Genomic DNA, 25,524 nt, shown 5'->3' on the forward strand with positions numbered 1-25,524 from the left:
TAAGGGTCTCCATAACAAGATAGTATAGAACTATTCACCAAGCAGAAACTTGGTTAAGAAACCTGTAAGATTTTTAGTGGCTCTCAAGTAAACATCTGTTGTAAGGATATCAACCTTGGTGTCACCACAACTTTCATTGCTTTATTTCAGAACGTCAGCCAGGCACCTCCATGGCCAATTCTAGTGCCCTCCCTTCAAGTTCAGCTGGGATCAGCAAGGAGCTGATTGATCTGCAGCCCCTCATTCAGTTCCCAGAGGAAGTCGCCAGCATCCTGATGGAGCAGGAGCAGAACATTTACCGAAGGGTCTTGCCAGTTGACTACCTTTGCTTCTTGACCCGGGACTTGGGCTCTCCAGAATGCCAGACATCCCTGCCCTGCCTCAAAGCGTCCATCTCAGCATCAATTCTTAACTCCCAGAACGGAGAACACAATGCCCTGGAAGATCTTGTGATGAGATTTAATGAGGTAAGAAGCCACTTGGAGATGTGGTGATTCAATTGCTAGTAAGTGATTTTTAAACGTATTTCTCCTTTTAGGTTTGTCTGTTATTGGTGTCTCATCTACCTGTTGGTCTTGTGACTTCCATGGTGGCTGCTTTCTTTCCAAGCAATGAGATCAACAACACATTGTCACCCTCTCTGTCACTTCCCTCCAACCTGCCCTTGGCCTAACTGATCCTATCTCCACCAACTCCATGGGCCTTCTCCCTTTGGACAACCAGTCCAAAATACTCTCCCTGGGCCCATTTTCCAATATTCCCCTCATTGTTCCTACAAGTGCTTTTAAAACCACATATCTTTGACAGTGTGATCTCTGGCCATGGATCTGTCTAGCCCACCCCTTCTTCCACTATCAGGGCTTCTATGCAGAAATTTAAAAACCAACACACCTGGGTCAGGAGCATGGGGACAAATGTGGATTTGAGAGGCAATCAATCACCCCACTCCTGTTCCCTGCATGCCATCAAAATCCTCAGCCCCAGAAAGTCCCTCCAAAGCCTCTGAGACCTTACCAGAACCCAGAGCTGGTGAGAACAGTTTTGACCAGAGACTGGAAATACTGGAATACTTGAGCAGAAGACACTGTGAGAGGTGTAGGGGCTGGCTGGGTGGAAAAGAGCCAATGGTTGACATGGTGTGGTCCTGGACCAAGGAAGGAAAGGCAGGTCTCCATCCAGTGCCGGGACCAGGGGATGCTGTGCTCTTAGGCTTACAGAACATTTTCTTTCCCCATATAACCCCACACCCAGAGTTTTCTGTTCTACATTTTATTTCTTTTAGGCTTAATTTCTTTTTCTTTGAATGTTAAAACACAAAATTTCCATCTGCGTTTGTTGATTGGCTTAACTCCACAAATAGTTTAATTTAGTAATCCAGTAAACTACTAAAATGCTGAGGTTGCCCCTGATCTGTGTCCCATATATCTCTGATGGACAGAAGACCAGTCAGACTTTGTTACTTAAAGCCTTTCCAACTGTGGCAGCTCACCTCACAGCCTCCACAGCCTGCCGATCATGACTCCAATGATGGTGGTAAATGTCAGTGACCGTGATAAGGCCCAGTGGATGCAGAAAGTGTTAGAGGCTGAGTCCAGGCAATTCTGTGTCCAGACATGCCCCAAACAGCATTCCTCAAAAGGAGATCTGTTATCCTCAGGAATTGCTGATACCGTCTGGCATTGTCATGCTCATCATTTTACACGTACCATTTATTTGCTCCTCCCAACAACCCTGGGAGACAGATACTCTCATTAGCCCCATATTACCAATGGGGACACTGGGGCACCAGGACATGAAGTCATTTGCCCGAAGTTACATAGGTGGTCGATGACAATAGTGATATCCAGACCTATATCATCAGGCCCCAGAGCCTGGGCTGTGAACCACTACACTACCTGTTCCAGGCTCACATGGAGGGGTGGCACTTGATCCCACCCCAAAGCAAGTAAGTAGACTCTGGGAGTCTACTTGAGAGCCTGTGAACCACACTGCCCCTAAATCGCTTTTTAAAATAAATCTCCTGATGTTCTTGATTTTCCCTACTGATAAATACAGGGTGGAAAATGGAAGTTCCAGTAAATTGAGTGTTTTATTAGTAGATTTTACTGTATTTTGTGTATTGCTTTAAACTTCCAATCTACTCACTCTCACGGCCTTAGGACCTTATCCTTGTCTGTTGTTGTTTTCGTTGTCGTTCTAATTCTACCTGAAGTTTGCTTTGCCTGAACTTTTAAAGTCTAATTTTAAATTAATTTTGGAGAAAGAAAACTTCAGTTTCTTCCATTCACTCCCACAACCTTGGGAATCAAAGATGAATCAGTGATTTCGCTAATTCAGATTTAGTGATGATATGAAGCACAGCTGGGTTGAGGCGTGCTTTGGACTATCTCTGAAAATAGTTTAGCTAAGCAACTTCAGAACATAAACAAGATTTCTGGGAAAACACTTAAACTACTTAAGAGAACAGTCTGTTTTCAAGTATTCTCAAGCATCTATTTTCATACAAATTATGGGTATACTGATTAAAAATCAGTCCTATGTATGGTCACTACAGGCAGATGAGAAAAAACCTCCAGTAGGCAACACTGGCTAGCTAACTTCTAGTTGCTTTATATACCTTAGTGTAGAAAGAGAATTAAAAGAGAATTCTTAAATTCAGATTTTCACATGGTTAGAAGGGTCTTGCCTCCAAGGTAGTGTGGCTTTACCTTCTGTAAAGAAAAGGGAGGAAAGGAGCTAGCATTTATTTACTAGGTGCTCTGGATTAGACATTTTCACATTTTAAATCCCATTTAATCCTCATCATGGTTGTGTAAGGTGGATGTCATTATCCCTGACTCACAAAGAAAGTAAAGCTTAAATAGCAAAATAAATAATGATAGTATTGGGTTATGATTCATAGAATAAGTATTTATGAGTCCATACTGATATAAATAAATGAATAGCTAAAATAATAGGAGGGGAGCGGTAGCTCTTAATTATAAAAGAATCAATTAATAAATGTGGCAGGATGAGAAAAATAGGAAATCACCATTAGGATCCCCCAGCAATAAATTGCTACAAGCAAGAACCACTGATGAATGCTAATATTACTGGGCAAAATTATGATGAGAAACAAGATACTGGCTTAGCCTAAAAGTATCTCTTCACAATGGGTGCCCAGCTGGCTCAATAGGAAGAGCACTTAACTCTTAATCTTGGGTCGTGAGTTCAAGCCCCATGTTAGGTGTAGAGATTACTTAAAGAAATAACTAAATAACTAAAAATTAAAAGTATCTCTCCATAAAATATTTATTAATTTCAAAAGGGAAATAGAACAGTGGAGACACCCAGTATACATGTAACCTTAAGTAAGTGCTCCAGATCAACATGACCAGTTATAAAATATATTGACATATAACTCTTGCTACAGTGGCTCTCCTCTCTACTTGTTAAATTATCAAGTTCAAGGGGCTCCTGGGTGTCTCAGTCGGTTAAGCATCCAACTTCGGCTCAGGGAATGATCTTGCAGTTGGTGAGTTCGAGCCACTCATCGGGCTCTGTGCTGACAGCTCAGAGCCTGGAGCCACCTTTGGATTCTGTGTCTCCCTCTCTCTCCACCCTCCCCTGCTCATGGTCTCTCTCTCTCTCTCAAAAACAAATAAACATTTTTAAAAATCTTTTAAAATAAATAAATAATAAATAAATTAATTAATTAACTAACCAAGTTCAAGTTTATAGTAAAACCAGAATTGCTAATTGGGAATTTAATTACTCTTGAGTCTCCTTTCCCTTTATCCTCTCTTTCTACTTCCTTTCTAAATCTCCTGTGCATCTATTCTTTTTCTACTCTTCTTTCTGTTTCTATTTTTATCTGATTTCCTATTATCACTCATTCATTCATTCATTCATTCATTCATTTAAGACTTACTTATTGAACACCTCTTGTGCTATAGCCTTCTCTTTTTTTCATCAGTGTGGCAAACATATTCCTTTAAATAGGAAAGTGGGTCATGGGCATTGAGGAGGGCACTTGGGAGGAGCACTGGGTGTTGTATGTAAGCCAATTTGACAATAAATTATATTTAAAAACATAAAGTAAAAAAAGAGAAATTAACAGTATATGATAAAAATCGACAACATTATAAGACCATACTTTGGTTCTGTCAAAATTGGATACACAAAATAAATGCACTGTCCTCCTTGGAAGGAAGATATATATTGCTTGAAACACTGGAGAAGCTCAAAGACAAGAGAGAATATTAGCTCCATGGCAAGAGTGCTAGTCACTTAGGGGAGCAGTGAATGCGTTTATTTATGCATTATTCAGTTAACATATTTTCAGCACTTCTCAGAAGCAGGACACCATGGTGGATAAGCACTGAGGAAAATGAGTAACAGTCTGCGGCTGCCAGAAGCTACCAGTCTTAAATTGTAGTCAGGCACGAGCACAAATCACTACCAAAAAAGGCAGAAAGTACGTGCAGTGTGAGTGGCACAGATGTGGGAGCTGGGGTGTCTAGATGGGTGATCGGAGCTTTCTCTGCTCAGCTATGGAGGTTGGGGCTGGGCCTTGAGGGATGGCTGGGATAGAGGGGGAACATCACAGGGAAGGGAGGATATTCTAGATGAGAAGACAACCAGTTGTTGTTATGAGCAAGGCTCATTGTCTAGGGAGGCAGCTTGCTCCTGATTGTCATTTGAACATGATCCTGAGCTAGAAGTTTCCCAAATTCTAACAATACTTTACACAATGACTTAACTGTAATGTGGGGAAAGGGGAGAAAATCCCTGATGCCTTTCGGGCAATGTTGCATAACATTTGTTCTTAGGAAAATATGGTTAAAATGCAATTCAAAGTACAATCATAAAATAACTGGAAAAATGGCTTACATGAAGGAAGGCCAAGAGATAAATCATTTAAAATCAACTTACAAGGGCGCCTGGGTGGCTCAGTCAGTTAAGCGTCATACTCTTGGTTTCGGCTCAGGTCATGATCTTGCTGTTTCATGAGTTCAAGCCCTGTGTTGGGTTCTGCAGTGACAGTGTGGAGCCTGCTTGGGATTCTCTCTCTTCCTTTTTCTCTGGCCATCCCCCACTCATGCTATCTCTCTCTCTCTCAAAATAAATAAAATAAAATTAAATTAAATTAAAATAAAATAATAAAATAAAATAAAATAAAATAAACTTAGATTGTGACTTGGAAGCAGTGTTTCACCCTATTCCTCTTTCTCCTGCCAACATCGAGACTGGTGTACACCAGAGTAACTTTTTAAAGACAGTCATCTCTTTATCCTCACAAGCAAACAGAAGATGCAAGGGGTCAGCCCTCAAGCCAGTGGAAGTTGGATCTGTGGGAGTGGGGAGTAGGCTTAGTCCTGCTTTGCTTGATTTGGGAGGTAGGTCTTCATCAACCCTTTTGATCTGGGCACAATCTGTAGCCATACTCTTGGTCTAAATCTCCAAGAAACCTGTGTTCTATCTTTCTCTTTTCAAGTTGAGCAACCTCACTTCCTAGCCACCCATAGTCTCTTGCTTTGACAATTTCAAATCATACTGGGGGTTTTCCCCCATTTTCTTCCCCTATCCAGCCTCTACTGTAGCCCACATTCCTTTTGATTTTACTGTTTTTTTCATTTCTTTTAGAATAAATTCCAGAGCCATTTATCCTTTCTAGAGGAGACAGAGAGGCATTTTTTGGTAGATAACTTCACCAAAGAGATCACATACTCAAGCACATGAGCTGAGAAGAGATGAGAAGCTACTAAAGGTTGAAGACCATCTTTACTCCCTTTGGTTTCACCTTTCTTCCCCCCTCACTCCTGAGGGCTATGGTGGAACATGGGGGTTGGTGGTATTCTGGGATCAAATTTCTGAGTCACTAGTTCTCAAACCTTATGCCTCTTCAACATGGCCCACTGCTTCCTGTCTTATTGTTCACCCATTGATGACCTTAGTAGTTAGAACTCATCGTGGTCTGCATCTACAGCTAGGCCTCAGCATCTGTCAACGGAGTGAATTTTTGGCTCTATAACCACCACTGCCCACACCAGATGCTCTTTTGTGTAATAGATAATTGATTTCTGACTGGGTACTGGTTTTCAGCTCAAAAGGTTCACTTTTCCCTATGGCCTGAGAGGGCAGTTTTTGCTTGTCAAGTAGTTCTTGGCAAGAACATTTATCTGAGCTCCGCTTTTGGACCAAGTGGTCCAGGGGAAGGTCATGAGCCCAAGATTTAGCCCACAGTTATTCTGAGACCCCAGAAGACTCTGGAGGGATTCTACTTAGCTCTTTGACCCAGGTGACATTCCCTGACCTCCTTCTGTTTGGTCATCATCAACCTATTTCTCCAGCCACACAAACGCCAGCAGTCCAAAGTGGCACTCAGTTGTTACTTGATCCCTCTGTCTTGTAGGTTTCACTAGATGTCAGTTCAACAGTTTAAAGGCCCATCCCTCCATAAAGAATGCCAAGGTGCAGCTTAACTTCCTGGGAAAGAACTGCAAGAATAACCATCTGGCCAGAGTACAGTTGTATCGGCCTGGGTCCTTTCAGCCAGAATCCTTCATAAGTGATGATCACTTTGGCATTTCCCAACATCTAAAAGTATGTTTGGTCATAGCCAAAGAAAGACCATTTCTGCACAGTAAGGAAAATGCATAACATATGATAATGGTGGGGATTGATGGGGGAGTGTCTTCATGCCCAAGGGTATTCTTCACTTGAAATATTTTGGAAAAAATACTATTTTTTAGTTTGTATATTCAATCATGTTAGAAAAAGTTCCTCTCAAAGATTCCTCTCCCCCTTTTATGCAGACAACCAAGTAAATCATCTGTTTATGGCTGCTATACAAATTTATTCCTCATATCTGAATATTCTTGGGGTGGATTGCTAATAAAGTCCCTTAAGGGTAAGGGAAATTTCAGGTCACTGTGGAAAACCAGATTTCCCTTTGGGAAAGCACATCTCCCCAGAGGCACCTCCAAAATTAGACACTATATTCATTCTCCAGAACATTTCACCATACCTTCCTGAGTTAACAGAAATTGTAGTCCAGAAATTTCTGAACCAAAAAATACAGTAGGCAATTAAACCACAAAGACTCAGCTGTGTAAGGCAGTATTCTAAGAGCAAGGTTATTAGTAGGAGGCTAATCTTCCTGGAGACTGGCAGCAAATTGTGCTGGGCAGTTCTTGAAATCAGCACTCCAGGATTCTACTCAGTGACTCTCAGTGAATAACAGGGCTCAGAATGAGGAGGGGCATCACAGCACATCATCAGTCAGGGTGCAACTGTAGGGTCAGTCCGCTGGGTTCTAATCCACCATTCCCAGGTGCATAACCTCAAGCTAACTACCTAATCCCTACCCTATCTTTAGATGAAGATAATAATAGTGCCTACCTCAAATGGGTTATGTGAGTATACAGAGAGATGATATGTGTAAAGCATTGAGGACCTAAGACACAAATGGTTCAGTGTTGGTTACAAAAAAAACAAAAACAGGGGTGCCTGGGTGGCTTAGTCGGTTAAGCGGCCGACTTCGGCTCAGGTCATGATCTCGCGGTCCGTGAGTTCAAGCCCCGCGTCGGGCTCTGTGCTGACAGCTCAGAGCCTGGAACCTGTTTCAGATTCTATGTCTCCCTCTCCCTGACCCTCCCCCGTTCATGCTTTGTCTCTCTCTGTCTCGAAAATAAATAAACATTTAAAAATATATATTTAAAAAAAAACGAAAACAAAACTCTAAAACTAAGATAACTAACAATAATAGTAGATCCCATTTCTTTTATAATGATCTCTCCAGTTAACAGATGAGAAAACTGAGGCACAGAGAGGCTTATTAAATGACCTGAAGTTTTTAGAGCTAGGATTTGAATCCAGATGATCTGGCTTCCAGAGCCAGTGTTCTTGGATCGTCTATCTTGTGCTATTAAATCAAAAGCTGAAGGAGCATTTTTTCCTCAACTTGGTTCTCTTACTCTGATAAAAGCCATTTTCTTTATAGGAGGACTCAAAATATTCTTTATGATTTCAGCATGTATAATGAATTTGACATCTTTGTTGACTTTAATGCATGGGCTCACTTCCTGATACTGGAAATGTGGCATCTCTGAATTGAGAGGCTGCGGTCCTAGAGAGGGGGAAGATAATTGCATCTCGAGGTGCTTGAGAATATTGTCCCAGAAGAACATTAGGATCAGTTGTCATCTCTACAGGATCAGGCAAAAGGGGGATTGCAGGTCTTTGGCTTTTAAACTTCCTTTCCTCTCGTGCCTGAGAATGTAGGATACCAAAACAAAACAAAACAAAACAAAACAAAACAAAACAAAACAAAATTATTACTTTATTTCTTTATCTCCCTCTCTTGACCACACCTCTCTATTGTATTTTTCTCTCACTGTCTACTTCTATTTTGCATGAAACCTATGCCCCAATAGAGATGGCTTTTGAAATTCAAAATTTTAAGTCCTGAAGTCCATGTGTACTTCCAAAGGACCAGGAAGAAGGGAAGCTGTGCTCAATCTTAGGACAACAGGAGAAGTGGTGGAGGAAGGCTGCCGTGCACCTTGGAATCAGGACTTCCATGCCTGCGCTCATTCTTCAAATGTCTCATGTGATTCCCATGAACAGTGTTTTTCACTGGTTAGCCAAGTGAAGGCAAGGGCATCAGAATATTTTTAAAATATATACATGTTTGTAGCCTGCTCCCAGGAGTTTCTGACTCCATAGATACATGGTGAGCTCGGGGATCTGTGTTTTTCAAAAGCTGTCACCAGTGGTTGAGAATCACTGCTCTACACCATGAGTCCCACTGGAATTCAAAGAGAAGAACAAAGCTGTATCCCAAAACAAACAGGGGGACAGTGATTCCTGTCTTTGGGATCATCCATTAGTGCAGAGAGTGGAGAGTTGTCCAAAGTAAAGCTTAAATAAATGTGGTGGCTTACTTGCTTGTTTTTCTCTTTCCCTCCTTCCTTCCTTTCTTCTTTCTGCATTTTTTTTCATTCTTCGGTACTCATGCTGCAGTGTAGAACTTGGTTTTGAAATATTAAATATCCAAACTCTTTTGTTACTATGACTGGATATTTGTATTCTCTTAAGTTACTCTTCTTAAAGCTCCCATCATGTGTCTAGGATTTAACCAACCCAAAATGAGAACTGCCAATTGACTGGTGGGGGCCTGTTTTATTCTGTTTAAAGCAGGCATCAAGTCAGTGCCTCAGTCCTGGGACTGATAGAAATAATAATGAATGCAATGGAAATTAACAAATAGGCAAATAAGAATTTTGACATATTTGAGACATATTGTTCTTGTTGTTGTTAATTATTATTATTATCACAAATAGTAAAAATGACTCAGAGAAGCAGCCCTCTGTCACCTCAAGGCCCAGCGTTCTTTGCCATCAGACATATCACTTCAGTGACATTGAAACTGTAGGAAGACCAGACATGTTTTAGTTCGAGACTAGGATTTTGAGCTTCTCTCCAGGTCTGCATTAACTGACCCTATTAGGATATTTAATTCAGCTCTTTCAAAAACCATTCTCTTAGAGATCTTTACTGCACATGTAGGAGCCAAGGAGGAATGTATTTATGCTTTGCCAAGAATCTACATTTGCGCAAGAGATTTAAACATTCATAAATCCAGTTGCTTTCTCAATGCCTCCCCTTGGCTTTTTTCATTCAACAAGATTTTATTGATATACTTATATATACTTACACTTATATACTAGGTGCTGTTTCATGCACTGGGAAGACAGCACAGAACAGGACACACCGAGCCCCTGCCCTCACAAACTTACATTCTAACAATGTCTAAAAGGCATCTCAAATGTGGCCAAAATAGAACTACAGTATTGACTTCTCACTCCTCCATTCATATACTACCCATTGTCTTGCCCACGCTATCTTCCCCATGTTAGCATCTACCCAGGTGCTCAAGCTAATAACTTAGGAGTCATTCCAGATTTGTTCTTTTCCCAAACCCTTAACATCCAAACTATCAGCAAGTCCCATTTGCTTTGCTTAAAAATACATCCTGGATTGGACCACTCCTTAACATTTCACCCGCCACCACTGGCCACCATTGCACTCACCTTTAGTACTAGTTTCATGCTTGAATACTGTAAAATCTGTTCTCCACCCAGCAGCCAGAGTGAGCGTTTATAAACATAAAGCAGAGCGGGTCACTCCCTGCTAAAAATCCCCCAATGGCCTTCCCTTTGCATTTGAAATAAAATCCAAAATGCCAAGACCATGCATGATTTTTCCCATCTTCTCCACCTTAACTTTACCTCAGCCACCCCTTTCTCTGACTCTGGTCTAGCCACATTGACCTTTATTCTGTTCCTGGACGCACAGAGCTAGTTTTCTCCACACGGCCTTCATATTTGCTATTCTTTCTGCCTAAGACCTTCTTACCCTGGTCATACCACAGCTGCTGTCTTCTCTTGCTCCTGTCTCGGCTCAAAAGTCAGGAAAGCCATTGACTTGTTTGCTTTTATCCTTAGAAACTTGTCAAACATGTTTATTGCTGTATGTCTGGGGTTTTTTTTTGCAAAGTGCCAGCTATATAGTAGATGCTCAATAAATATTTATGAATGCATTATGCTAGTTGATGTTGACAGTTGTTTACTGTAATACATGCTATTTATTAGAAATACACCAAAAAAAGCAAGACATGGCCTTTCGTTTGAGGAATTTACAATCTAGTTCAAGGCATATAAAACCTAAAATATTGAACAAATATACACCAAAAAAGGGTAGTGTAAGACGTTAGCTACCATGTGAGAGATCATGCTTAGAGAAGTGCCATGGGTTAGTGGAAAGAGTATGATTCTATTGCTAAGTCTGGATTTGAGTCCAGGTCTGTCACTTACTCACTGTAGGACTCTGGGCAAGTAAGTGACAAAAACTGATTTTAGCTTCGTATTTCTTACCTGTAAAATGGGATAATTTTATCTTCACATGGTTATTGGGACATTTAAGCAAGAAAATGTATATAAAATCACCTAGCACAGAATACTCAATAAGCTAGTGTGATTCCATGCCACATGACAGACAAGGACGGTATGTGCCATGAGAGTGGAAGAGAGAGGGCACCAGACGCAGTGCCCTTGATGATGATCAAAGGCTTCAGAGCCTTGGAGGTTGAGAAGGCTTTTGCCAGACACAACTCTGAACATTATTATTGATGAGGTTTCAGAGGTTATGTTACATACCTCTGTCATCCACCAAATGTAGTAATCTCTCCCTTGCAGATTCTTACCCAGATTTTGCTAAAAACTTTCAAAGACAGAGTTCAGTCCATTTTAATGAGCATGTTATGTTGATGGAGCTCACTTTGTTTTAAAATTCTTCCTTAAATCAAACTGAAATATGCCTCCTTATAAATTCCACCTGTCGTTCCCAGAAGAATAATAGAAATTATCTTCCTTTGTTTGGTTCTCTTGAGGCTGGACATTCCCCATATTGTCAAAACAGCATTTTTCAATATCCCTCTTAAAAATGAGGCCCCTAGTCTGTTCTGAACACTAAGACTCTCTCTTCTTGTAATTAGGTCATTCTCCTGCTCTGAATGTCTGCTAATTTGATTACTTTTTTTCTATAAGCTGTGTCTAATTATTAGCCCACCTGAAGGTCAACTAAAACCCCTAGACTTTTAGCATGCACATGGCCAAGTTCATCTTTTCTCTGTGCATAGGTTGTTTTGGGTGTTGTTTTCTTGCATGCATGTAATCTTTTATATTTAATTCTACTAAGTTTTATCTTTTTGGGCATTCAAGCCTGTCAAAAAATTTTTGGTTATTAATTAATTTTTTTCATACTCAGGCTTGATACATGTATCTCATATGTATTTATTCAAATTATTAGTAAAAATGTCAAACCAAATAAGAATTAATAGGAAGCCCTATGACACATCATTAGACTGCTCATTAGGTTGGCCTTACACATTCCCCTCTTTGCAGAGTGTTTTTAACTTAGATGTGAATTTTCTTAATTCTGCCATCATCTACCAGAGGTTTCTTATTTTGTCTCTCAGTATAAACTTGAGATACTCTGTGAAATAACTTCCTAAAACCAAGACACATCCTTGATATACAAGTCAAATTATCCTCTCAAAAGAAAAGAAAAATGTGGTTAATTTGACAGCTAATTGAGGATGGCTAATTTTTTCCCATTTATTTAGATGATGGTCATGATGACGATGATGATGGTGGTGATGGTGATGATGATGATTATGATGGTGATGATGATGGAGATGGTGCTGACAATAGAGAAATTAATAACTAATGTAGCCATTGCTAACTGTTTCACTGGGCACTGTGCCAAACACTTTACATACCTAATCACATTAGCTTTCATACAGTCCTGATAGATGGGAATCATTGCCTTAAAAAAAAAAATAAGGAAACTGAGATTCAGAAAGACTACATAAATTTCCCAATATCATGTAACTAGAAAGTGGCTAAGTCATGATGAAACTCAGGCTTTTATGACCCCAAAGCCCAAACTCTTTGTGATATTGCTTTACATAGAGAACAATGCATCTAGTTGCACAATAAACATTTATCATGAGAGATACCATGAATAAAGAAATGGGGCAATAAAATGCTAGTCGTTTGAGGGATTTGGGGGGTAACCAAGAAAGACCAGTGCTGCATCACCCAAAGTGAGTTGTGGGGATGTCAGCATGTAACTGTAGAAAAATGGTTTAACACATATGCCGTATGTTGAGCAAACAATGATAGCAAAGGTGGGGGTCTTTTTCCATTGCAGGACTTCTTGGGTCATTTAATATGCCAGAATGCAGTATTTCACAAACATACTTGAATACTGAGTGTCTGGTACCTATTATGGAACATGCTTTGGGAAACTCTCATGTAGGAGAGGTAGGTGGGTCTGTCATACAAGGGAGAAGGTGTGTCTGGGTCCTAATGCCTCAGCCTTTCCAAAGCAGCTTAGCCACAGATCCCTCAAGAGCCAGAGAAGGAAGTACACATGTGAAATATTTAAATTACATGACAGTTAACGTACATTCTAGCCTTCCTCCTCTCCTCCCCCCTAGGATGAGGGTTCTGTGTCAGTTAGGTCTGGACAGTTCCAAGGTGGGTGAAATGAATGAATGGCAAAGTGGTGAATGGCAGGGAGGGGCTTTCAAATGACAGAACCAGCTTGATCAAACATATTCTGGGCAAGAACATGCATGATACCAGGAAAGAAGACCCATCACGAGATGATGACGAGGGGCCTGGTGTAGGATGCTGGTGAGCGCAAAAGGGGAAAATATCTCCTGATTGTTGAGCAAAAGAAACTCAGTAGTACAGCGACTAGGTTGGTAGGAAGCCTGAAGGCAAGGAAGGGTCAAGACTGACTTCAAGCTTTCTGGGCAGGTGTTTAGAAGACATGAGGGTACCTGTGACATCATATGGGCAGTAACAAAGACCCTCCGTGGTGGTCAAGGGCACATGCTTTGATTCAGATGTACAAGGGTTCAGATTCTGTGCACAGTGGATTTGGCTGAATTACTTTGCTTCTCTAAGCCTATTTCCCTACTTATAAAAGGGAACTAAAAATAGTTTCCTCATGGGTTGTTGTAAAGGTTAAGATAATGAATCCTTAGCTCAGGATAGTGCTTAGCACAGTTGTAGGTGCTCAACAAATGTTATTTCTATTCTTATCACCATTGTTATCATTATCTTGTGAGGAGACACTTGATTTGAGGCATGCAGGCTTTAGGATAAGAGTAAAATAAGGTCGTTAAGTGGATGCCCTCTAGGCTGTGGGAGGTGGGAACCTGGAGCTCGTGTACTAAGAGACTGAAACTACAGATACAATTTGAGAATAATCCCTGTAGAAGGAATGACTGAGCCATGAGACTTCATCTGTTTTCTAAGATGTCAAGTGTGAGAGAGATCAGACTCCAAGGATCAAGCTTTGGTAACACCCACTATTGTGGCAGATAAAAGGATCCAGGGAGAAGAAGAATGTGGGCATCACATGAGAATCCGGCAGCATGGGGGAAGAATTTCAAAGATGAGTATCTCATTATCCTGAGTCAGGGATGCTCAGAAGTGCTCTATAGAGAGTCCACAATGGTGAGCAGATCACAGAATGGCATGGCATTATTAGCCTGTCCCCTAAACTGGGCACACCTGAAGTGTAGTCTGAGACCAGATTTGCAGAAGTATTTCTACAGACCAGAGCAGAGAGGAAATAAAACTGTTGTTGTACAAGCAACAGTGGAAGGCTGTGTGTTTTGCCAAGATGGAAGACTTCTAGGTACTTTTCAGTATTTGAAGAGTTACCACGAACATGGTTGACTTATTTTTTGTGACTTTAGCAGGCAGAACTGAGTCATCACCTCATCTCAGCTGTAGAGCAGACTGCCTCTGAGGTAGTGAGGCTCTTATAACTGGAGAAGTTTCACACAGAGCCTGGCTGATTGGCTGCAAAGCTGGGAAGAAAGTCTTGGTTTGGGTTGGAAGGTTGACCTAGATCAAACAATGGCCTAGGGGCCAAATCCATTCCACCGCCTGTTTTTATAGAGTCTATGAGCTAAGAATTTTTTTTTTACATTTTTAAAATAATTTTTAAAAATCAAAAGAAGAATAATATTTTGTGAAGTAACATTAGATGAAAATGGTATGCAATTCAAATTTCATTGTCCCTAAATAAAATGTTACTGGAACCCAGCCATACTCATTAGTTTACATATTGTCTGTGGCTGCTTTGGCACTGTAATGGCAAGGATTGAGTAGTTGCAGCAAGACTGAATGGCTCACAGAGCCTAAAATATTTATCATCAGGTCCTTTACAGAACAAGTTTGCCAAAAGATTTGAGATCATTCAGTGACCTCTTTTCAACTGGGAGATTCTGTGAGGGAGAAAGTTTTTGCCTTAGATTTGTCTGGGAGGTCATGGGTCACTTGGAGACCATCATAGCAATAGCCTGCAGGGGCGGAAAACCAGGGGACAGTGGTGAGAAAATGTAGACAATACATTGGGAATACTTGCTTCAAGAAGTCTGACAGAAAACAAAGGTACGACTTGGCTGATGGCTCATCAGGTCAGCACAGAACAGGGAAGGTGTTTCTGGGGGGATAGGAAGACATGTACAAGTTTGTGTCAGAAGAGAGACGTAAAAACTCTTCCTGTGCTTGATGAACCTACTGGTATTCTTAGTATCTGCTTTATTTTATGGCACAGTTAAATATATCTGTTGTCATATCTCTCAGCAAGAGGGGATTTTCTAAACGTTCTTGTTTATAAATGCGCAGAAAATTTTTGCACAGAGAGTCATGCTTTTGTTGGCCAAAGAAAGTGAACACTTGCTGATTTTCTGGCAATCCTAACAAAAATACTGAAGTGTATTTATACTCTGGGGGCCAGAATGAATTTCAAAATGACAGTGCTCAGATACCTAATCAGCCTAGCTTTCCTCTTTTGCCTCCACTGAGTTTAACAACTTTGTCAAATCCCTTCCTGTGAAATCCACTTCTGCAAGTGAGTTGAAACTAATTCTCTCTACTGCAGAATAAACACAAAGCGGGCTTCCCTACTAGGCTTTCAAAAGCTTGGTCCCCCACCAATGGATGAGATAAGCAGACTAATCCATGGAAAGTGTGGTATGAAACTATCTTTTTTTCAAAGCACATTTTTTACTGCTTCTTACACTGTGATTTCCTTATTAACATCTCATAACAGTTATAAAAAATGTTTACCTCACACTGTTTTGAAGCATAATGTTATTCCAGCAGAATTGCAAGCCAGACACAGGGACTTAGTTACCATTCTTATTCCAAACAAGGCGAGACACCTATTGTGTAGTCTAATGTCAGTAACTGTTATCTATGCCAATGAGGGATATTCTGCAAATAAAAACCCACGCAGAACCAAAATCTTACTTTGGATAGTAGGGTTGCATCTTTTCCCAGAGGAATTATGTGACACCTGTGAACAAAGGCAGCATTCATCCATTTGGTTTTCACATTCGTTCCTTGTCCCTGTGACAATACCAAGAGATAGCTGTCTGCTCTTCATTCTTTAGGAGCTCCTTATTGCCAAGCATATAGAGTGCAGACATCTTAGCCACATACAAGGGGCCCTACAACCTACCTGTCCAGTTTTCTCCCCCATTGATCCATTCCTACATGCCCCTTTCACATTTGTCAGCCTGGACGACCTACTGTTGCACTCTGTGGGAGGTTACAGAGGCACTGCACAGTTCCAGAGGACATCATTCACTTCGTGCACAAAGTGGCAGCTTGGATGAGAGCATTGGCTTTGAGACTGGAATTAGAATCCCCGTTCCACCGCTTACTGTCTGTGTGAACCCAGGCAACTTTCTTTTTTTTAATTTTTTTAATGTTTGTTTATTTTTGAGGGAGAGAGAACATGAGCAGGAAAGGGGCAAAGAAAGAGGGAGACACAGAATATGAAGCAGGCTCCAGGCTCGGAGCTGTCAGCATAGAGCCTGATGCGGGGCTTGAACTCATGAACTGTGAGATCATGACCTGAGCTGAAGTCAGACGCTTAACTGACTGAGCCACCCAGGTGCCTTTCTTTCTTCATCCCCTTCTCTTTCTTTCTTTCTTTCTTTCTTTCTTTCTTTCTTTCTTTCTTTCTTTCATGTTTATTTCTTTTTGAGAGATAGAATGTGCAGGGGGGGTGCGGAGAGAGGGAGACAAAGGATCCAAAGTAGGCTCTGTGCTGACAGCAGCGAGCCCAATGTGGGGCTCAAACTCAGGAACCATGAGATCATGACCTGAGCTGAAGTTGGATGCTCAACTGAATATGCCACCCAAGCGCCCCTCCCAGCGAACTTTCTTAACCATTCTATGCCTCAGTCTCCTCTGTAAATGGTACTAACAGCACCCACCTAACAAATCAGGCTGTTATAAGAATTAAAAGAGGTAATTTGGGGGGAATGTGTTTACCACAGTAATTGACCCAGACTCAAGAACACAGTAAATAACTAATGATGAAGATAATGATGCTAGAAAACTAATAATTCTGGATTACTTACTTTTAGAACAGATAAAATTTTCCTTGCTTCTAATTGTGTAACATTTTAGGGTCACTACTTACAGTCTTTCAAGAAGTTTGGGGATATAGTCCCCATTTTGAACAGTTCAGCATACCTAGGTGGGTTCTTAATGATTACAAAGGTGGCATATAGAGGTACTGATATTAGGGTTGGTTCCACACTCTATATCTGGATTCATAGAACAGAGAAACTGCATCTAAAGTTTTCTAACATTTTCAACTCATGTCTTCTTTCAAAGTGTTTATTTTAAAAATCCCTCATGTCCACATTTAATGTGATTTTTGGAATCTACAAATATAATTAATAGCACGAATAAAACCATTTACAATACTGAATATACATTTTTAAAACATTACATGTTCTCCTCTCCCCTACCTGGCCTCTCCTACCTCTCCCCTACCTCTCCTCCCCAATCCTGGCCAAGACCGTTATCACCCTCTTCCCCAAGGTGAGAATCATAGTCAAAGAGAAAGGGTAGTACACTAGTCCATTTCCACTAGGGTTCTTCTAGTTCTTGGATTTTGTGATTTAAGGACTAAATGTTGAGACCTGGGAAATCCAACTCCTTCTAATAGGAAAGAAGTCCCTGAGTTAAAGGAACACAAGGAGAGGTGATGGGAACAGAAGTTTGGGTCTGAGAATAGAATTGGGTGACATGGATGTGAGATTGACTTCAGGGCAAATCTTCCATATCTGTACCATGAATCTAAAAAAGACCAAGGTTTGCTTGCTGGCTTTTTCTTTTTTTCTTTCTTTCTTTCAGGAAGAGGAGGGACATGACATGACATGACATGACATGACATGACATGACATGACATGTTTGAGGAAGAGAACACCATACCCAGTGATTCCCTTTCTCTTGGGAAAATGAGATTTCTGGGGGGTGGAGGGAGGACATTCTACCAGCATTACAACTCCCTGAAGATTTTCCAAATGTCTTTCTTAGAAACCCTTAAGAAAACAGTACACACCATTTGCTTGAGATGGTATTGGGACCCAAGTTCGGTAACTGTGGACTAAGGATGTGAGATTTGACTTCAGGGAACTTCTTCCATATGTATACCATGAATCTAAAGAAGACCAAGGCAACTTTTAATAAGATCATGAGTCTGCAATCTTTGCTTTGCCTGTAGCCAGCCATGTCTCATTGAATAAGTCCTTTAGCTTCGGACATCATTTTCTTACCTTAAGATAAAGGATTAGACCAGGTGATCTCCAGTACTTAGAACTTGAGCTCTGGAGTCTGGCCTTCCCAAGTTTAAATCCCATTAAATAGTTTCTAAATTTTTCTAAGCCTCCTTTTGCCCATCTGTCAAATGAGGATAATAGTTCCCTCTAGATAGGATTGTTACGATCAAGAAATGCCATCTGTTGTTATTATAATCCTCTGATGCTTAATGTGTAAGGTGAGTTGAATGTAATACTGAATCCAAAATATCCTATATGCACTACCCACTTGCTATACCTCTATTTGCAGGAAAGGTAGAGGAAGGAACTGAGTGGGCCAGTCAACAGCCAAAGCTGTGGACTCAGGGGCTTGGGTTCAATGGAGTGGGAGTGATGGTGAGGGCTCTTCTACTGCAATATCCTATACATTTTAGCATGAAGTGTTCTCTTCCTTCCTTTGAGGTGATGATTTCTTTTTTTAATTTTTTAAATGTTTATTTTTGAGATAGAGCAAGGGATTGTCAGAGAGAGAGGGAGACACAGAATCTGAAGCAGACTTCAGACTCTGAGCTGTCAGCACAGAGCCAGACGCAGGGCTTGAACCCTCGAATCGCGAGATCATGACCTGAGCCAAAGTCAGACACTTAACCGTCTAAGCCAGCCAGGTGCCCCTAAGGTGTTGATTTATAATCCAGTCTATCTTCAGCCTGATTGTTACAGCTGGGCAGAGTCCCCAAAGGAGAAGCAACTGCACTCCCAGCTCAGAGTGAGGGGAAACTTTTTAAGACGGCGGGGAGGACCTGTAGCCTGCCTTTTATAGGAGAGATTTAGGGAGAAAGGGCCCCACTTGGGCTTAATGAGGTGGGACTGCCCAGCCCAGAATGCCCAGTCCTCCTTCTTGACTGTTTACTCCTGGAAACACTTCTTTTTTGTTTATTTGTTTGTTTGTTGTTTTCAGTATGATTTTTATAACAGTTTCATTGAGACATAATCCGTATGCCATGCACGCACACCCTTAAAGTATGCAGTTCAGATAAGCACTGAGTAATATATGGAACTGTTGAATCATTACATTGTACACCTGAAATTAATACAACACTGTATGTTAACCACACTGGAATTAAAATTCAAAAGAAGAAAGAAAAATTTATAATAAAAAAAGTGAAGTATATACTTCAGTGGCTTTTTAGTACATTCATAGAATTATATAACCATCACTACAACTTTATGTTCACTGCTCCAAAAAGAAACCCATACCTATTAGCAGTTACTCCTTATTCCTCACTAACCTTAGCCCCTGGAAACCACTAATCTGTTCTCTGTTCCTATGGATTTTCCTATTCTGAACATTTCTCCCAAAAGGAGTCATATAAGATGTGGTCATTTGGGTGTGGTTTCTTTCACTTAGCATTATGTTTTCAAGGTTCATCCACATTATAGCATGTATCAGTACTGCACTCTTTCTTATTGCCACGTGATATTCCACTGTAGGGCATACCTCCTTTTGTTTATTAACAAAATAAACAGTTGGTTGACATTAAGGCTATGCTCACTTTTTGGTTATTAGAAATAATGCTCTTATCATAAATGTATTTTTGGATAGATGTGTGTATTCATTTCTCTTGGGTATATACCTAAGAGTGAAATTTTGAGGTTATACGGTAACTCACTGTCCAGCATTTTGAGGAATTGCCAAACTGTGTTCCAAAGTGGCTGCAACATTTTTTGCTCTTACCAGCAATATATGTGGGTTCTGGTTTCTCCCCCTCCTTGCCAGCACTTGCTCTTCTGTCTTTTTTTCTTACAGCTATTCTAGTAGGTGTGAAGTGGTAGCTTATTGTGGTTTTGATTTGATTTGCCTAACTGGCTAATAACATTGAGAATCTTTTCATGTGCTTATATTTATGTATTTTCTTTGGATAAATCTCCATTCATATCCCTTCTTGCAACATTTCTGACAATGCAGCATGACATTAAGATGTAGTCTCATCCTTCATAGATTGGCTGTTGTGTCATTGTAAGTCCTTAAGGATGAGTGTGTGTCCTAGAAAGGAAAGTGAAAGAGCTCTGCTTCCAAGTGTAGACAAGAAGAAAGGGGTCAGCACTTAGGATTCCCACTCTAACTGGGATTGTGTCCATAAGCAGGGAAGGCTGAAAATCAGTGGTTTTCCAGAAATGTGTCCATTCTCAATAGAAGAGCTCTGGACTTGAAAGTAGAAGCATTGGATTCAATTTCTGGTTCTGATCGGTGACTATGACCAACCTGCTTAGTAGGTAACTAAGCTTCTTTCAACTTTCCTTTCTACTACCTTCCCCATTCAACTATCGTCCTTCCTTTTTTAAGTTGAAGTATAATTTACCTACAGTATAATCAGCCCTTTTTGCTGTACCATTTGAATTTTAACAAATGTACACAGTTTTGTAATGACCACCACAATCAAGGTAGAGAATATTTCTCTCATTCCAAAAGTTCCCTTTGCTCCTTTGTAGTCATTCTCTTTCCCTGACTGCAAATCTCTGGGAATATTGATTTGATTCCTTTCTTTATCCTTTCGCCTTTTCCAGAATGTCATATAAATGGAATCTTACAGTGGTGGATAGCCTTTTGAACTTGCCTTTTTTTTGTTTAACAGAATGCATTGGAAATTCATCATTGGTATTGCACATATCAGTAATTTGTTCTGAGTAGTATTCCATTGTATGTATATCTATCATAGTTTATTTATTGACTCATCAGTTGAGAGGCACTTGGATTATTTTCAGGGTTTTTTTGTAATTATGAGTCAAGCCACTAAAAACATTCTCAGATGGGTGAATATAGGTTTCATTTCTTTAGAGTAAATACTAAACTGTTTTTGCAAAGTGGTGTGCAAAGTGTCTGTATCATTTGGCATTCCCAGCAATATGTGAGAGTTCCAGTTGCTCCATATCTTTGCCAGCACTTGTCACAAACTCCAGTTTTTTCATCTGTGGATGAAGCAGCAATCCCTGCCTTACTATCTCAGGACTGTTAGAAATAAAAGTGAAACCACATAAGTAGAAGTGCTATGTAAACTGTGAAGTGCTATAGCCAAGTAAGAAACGCTACTACCTCTGATCGTAATGATCATGCCCACTTATATACAAAGTGTTGTTTCCCACATGAGCTAAATGTTTCATTTTTCCCCCTACATCTTGGCAGACAACGTGAGTTATGGCAGGCCTAAAGCAGCAAGCGGTTTTGCCTTAGATGCATTCTAGAGTTTGTTTTGGCTCTAGTTTTTGAACTTCTCACAGAAGCAGATAAATGACCAAGATGTAAGTCATCAAGTGTGAGTCAGTTTTATAAAGAAAAATGACCCTATGTGATGGAAGTCAGCAGGAGTGGAGTCAGCAGGACAGACAGTATGACGTGCTATGGGAGAAATACATGCAGGCCTAACCAGGCAGTGTCCCCAGGGCAAGGCAGTTAGGACGTCTATAGCAACTGAGAGGACTGGCTATCTAAAATGCCCCACTGCAGAAGGGGTGAGAGGGGTGGGTAGAAAACTGACAATGAAAGTAATCCTTTCAACATTTTTGAAATTCGAAATTTACTTTTTTCCATGTTAGAAACAGAAAGGCATGAGAAACAAACAAGTGAAGGTTTTCTCCTTGACATGAGTATGAACCAGTACTTACCAGAATATACAGAGGGTTACATGTGGAAATATTTAGAGATACGTATGTATTCGCAAGTCAGTATGCATACATGCATTTCCTTGCTCTGTCATCTGAGGGGGCCTGACACCCCAGTAGCAATAAGCACATCTAATCCCCACATCTTGGCATCTAATACCTTTTTCCAGTAGAAAGGAACCTGGGCTCCTTAGAGAAATGGTTCATTCTAAGAACAGGACAGGAAATATATAAGATGAGGCCTGGAGCATCTGGAAGTGCTAGAATGTAGGGAAACAGTCAAAAACCTGCCATGATGGGGTATGTCAGAGAGGCCAGGAGCCAGCTGAAAGAGCTCCCAGTGGTCAATGCCGGAGCAAGTTGAACAAAATAAAGCAGTATTAGATTATAGCCTGTTGTGATTATGTTAAATGAACATTTGTTAAGTAGAACCCTGGGGTGTCCAGTAATGAGCCACATTTCAACAAAAGATCACAAGGGAAAGTGAAATAGAGAAGGTTACTACTCACAAGCCCTGGAGGAGGAACATGCCTACAGGGGCCACTCTGGGAAGGCGAGGCAGGCTGCAGGCAGAGAGAGAGGCAGGACCTGGGGCACATGCCTTTATTAGGGTCTGCAGGGGAAAGCTTTGGGGTTATTGGGCTAAAGCTGGATTCATCAATTCAAATCAAAAACAGCAGGGCTGTGGTCAGCTTCATAGGGGTCTTATCTGAGGGGCATACAAGGGGAAGGCCCTGGGTGGCAGGGGAGAGTATTTATCACAAGGGTGTTTCAGGAAGTCATATCCAGAATTCACATTTACTTGTGACCCTGAGTGCTGTTATCTAGGGCACTGCTCTCAGGAGAGGCTGGTATCAGTTCAGGGTCCCCCAGGCTGCTTGGCCACACAAAATGGATGCTGAGGCAGCAATACCATGGAGTAGGTTAGCTAAACTCTCAACATAGCCCAAACTATACAATAAATATTCATGAGTCTAAACTGATAAAAGTAAACAACTGGGTAAATAAATAATAAATAATAAAATACGGTTGACCCTCAACCTGCGTAGGTTCACTTATAATAATATGTGGACTCTTTTCAGTAAATACAATACTACAAATACAGAATTTAGTTAATAATAACACCAGTTTGTCTTATTAATTGTGACAAATGTACCATACTAACTTAAGATATTAATAAAAGGAGAAAATTGGGAGCTGGGTGTATAGGAATTCTCTGTACTATCCTTGTTATTATTCTGGAAATCTAAAAATATTCTAAAATAAAAGTTTACTTTTAAAAATTTATCACCTTGCAAAATAAGAACTAGAAAGACCTAAAATTTCATTTGTTTATATAGAATACTTTGCCCCACTGAAAAATACTCCCTGAAGAATTTCAGTTCAATCTTCATGATGTTTTAAATAAGATATGTTCTTTCAAAGGTTGTATTACATGAATTGTGTGAGCTTCAGATGAAACATTCATTATGACTTTTTTATTGTTGTTCATTGAGATACCCCCCAAAAAAGATGACTGTAGATGTTTTGGAGGCATTTCCTTTTAAAAATTTAAGGAAATAAGGAGAAGGAATTGTTAAAAAATAAAATAAAATAAAAACTCAGCAGATAATTATTCAGACTATCAGGCACAAAATCAAAGGCCACTCTTTCTGCCAAGTTAAAAAAGTCCAGCTTGATTGTTGTGTGTTCTCTAAATGTTATTTAGTTGTCTAAAATGGTGTTTAGTTTCACTTCACACATTAACAAATAAGATCAATTTACCAATGTTATAGAACTCTGTGTTTTATAATGTGACCATGGCATGCAGAATATGTCCACTCAAAAACATCTGGACTATCTAGGTCAGTCAGTCAAGATGTTTTATACCAAAGGAAAACTCCTATATTCCTTTTATCAACTTAATTTATTCCTGGCTGCAGGTCTCCTTTCTCTCTCCCTAAGATAATAGTGATGCCTTTAAAGGATATGTAACAGTTTAATCTTTCATTGCTTTCTAGTGAGCTTCCTGTCCCAGAAAATTTCTGGCAAGATGTTTTTACACTCAGATCCAAATCACTGTCTAATGAAAGTGAGCCAAGAAATTTGCCATCACCCCCCACCTGCCCACCCACCCAAAGAACCTAATGCTCCTCAACCCCACCCCCCAAGACCCAGGGCTGCCAACCTCTCAGTTCGTTAGGGCTCTTCTCCTCAGGCTCTGACCTTAGGACTGTGGCCTTTCCCCATTATCACTCTCCAGGAGCACTTTGGCTTCTTATATGCTAAACTGGCCATTTAGGACTTGATGACAAGGTTAGGTAACCTTGCCACCCCGCCTACAAACTATCTAAGTCCTGCAAAGTTAGACAATTACCAGGTACAGAGTTTATTTGTTGATTTGACTTACCCTAATCTAAGTCTGGCTCATCACAATTTCAGGCTGAAAACTGTCATCTCGGCAGCTACCTCCACCCTAGGGAGTTAAGTCTATCCTCCACTAAATGTACCCTGATATTTCAGCTCCTTCCAGGACTACTGTGTCCTCTCGGGTTTTTCTTTATGATTCTTGTCTAGTTGGTTAAGTAAAATAGTTATTGACTGGCTATGACAGTTGTTGTAACCTGACTCAGTAATGGTAATAGCTACAATTAGCCAAACACTTAAATTGGCCCTAAACTGTGCTCCATGCATGTGGCCTTATTCAGTCCTCTGCACAGTCCTGTAGTAGAGATATTGTTGTTCCCATTTTATAGATGGGAACACCGAGACTCAAAAAACCTGGCAAACATATCTGAGTCCACACAGCTGGTATATGGGAGAACTACATACAGACAGGTCATAGCACCATCACACTCGCTCCCCTGACTTATTACCCCCTCCTGCGTATCATTTATGGACAGCTGCCAGTCTACCCTAAATATTTATCCAAATAAGCACTCCTAGACCCATCTTTAGACATACCATATTTTTATATACAAGGAAACATAAAAGTACAGATAGGATTTTTTTTTTACTTCATATTAATGTTTTAGGCAGAAATTATTATTTTAAATTCAATCAATCACACTTGCTTTGGAAATATAAACTACCACATTTTAAATTTCAAAATGTAGTGTTCTTCAGCTTTTATTAAACTCATTATGTCCTTCTTTCTGGTGACCTCACACTCCACAACAAAAATGTCATACCCAGAAATACTTCGTTTCCTAAAGGTATTTTGTCCATATTCCCATTATTATGTCTGAAGTCCCCAGTGAATTTAGTAGATTGCTGAAGGTGGTCCTCCATGAACAGAAAAGATATGAGGAGATATCTCTCTCCCTCCCGGACCCTGTCAACCTTGTGCATTGAAGGTGTGATGAGTGGGGAAAAGATCATACAGACCACAGCCTTGACTTCTCTCCCCAAAAGCAAAACACCAATAAAATCAAGCCTAGTGAATATCCACAACATGTAAAAGAAGAAGAAATGTTAATGTTTAATTTGAAACAATATAGGATACTGGAAAGGGTGGGAACCCTGAGGTTTTAGTCTGAAAGCTTCCCTGACCAGCTGCTTGTGGCTCTTGACAACATCAGCCTCTCTGGGCCTTATTTTCCTTACCTGTAAATTGTAAAATGTCACCATTGGACTGTTTGTTAATGTATTATTTATGTCTCCTCCTCCTTGGAAAAAAAAAAAAAAAAGAC

General features: G+C 40.3%; 1 protein-coding gene across 10 annotated transcripts in view; it reads left to right on the forward strand.

The window, feature by feature from the left end:
• Positions 1-25,524, forward strand: part of PLCE1 (phospholipase C epsilon 1) — a 319,271-nt gene that overhangs the window by 172,233 nt on the left and 121,514 nt on the right. For all 10 annotated transcript variants that reach the window (XR_008292338.1, XM_053207694.1, XM_053207698.1 and 7 more), the window contains one exon: positions 151-467. Coding sequence is in view for 9 of the 10 variants with exons in the window: in XM_053207694.1 (XP_053063669.1) it covers positions 151-467 (317 nt within the window). In the remaining variant the exon portion in view is untranslated. The remainder of the gene's footprint in view (positions 1-150; positions 468-25,524) is intronic.

This window comes from Acinonyx jubatus, chromosome D2, assembly GCF_027475565.1.
Source record: "Acinonyx jubatus isolate Ajub_Pintada_27869175 chromosome D2, VMU_Ajub_asm_v1.0, whole genome shotgun sequence".
In the NCBI taxonomy this organism is placed as follows: domain Eukaryota; kingdom Metazoa; phylum Chordata; class Mammalia; order Carnivora; family Felidae; genus Acinonyx; species Acinonyx jubatus.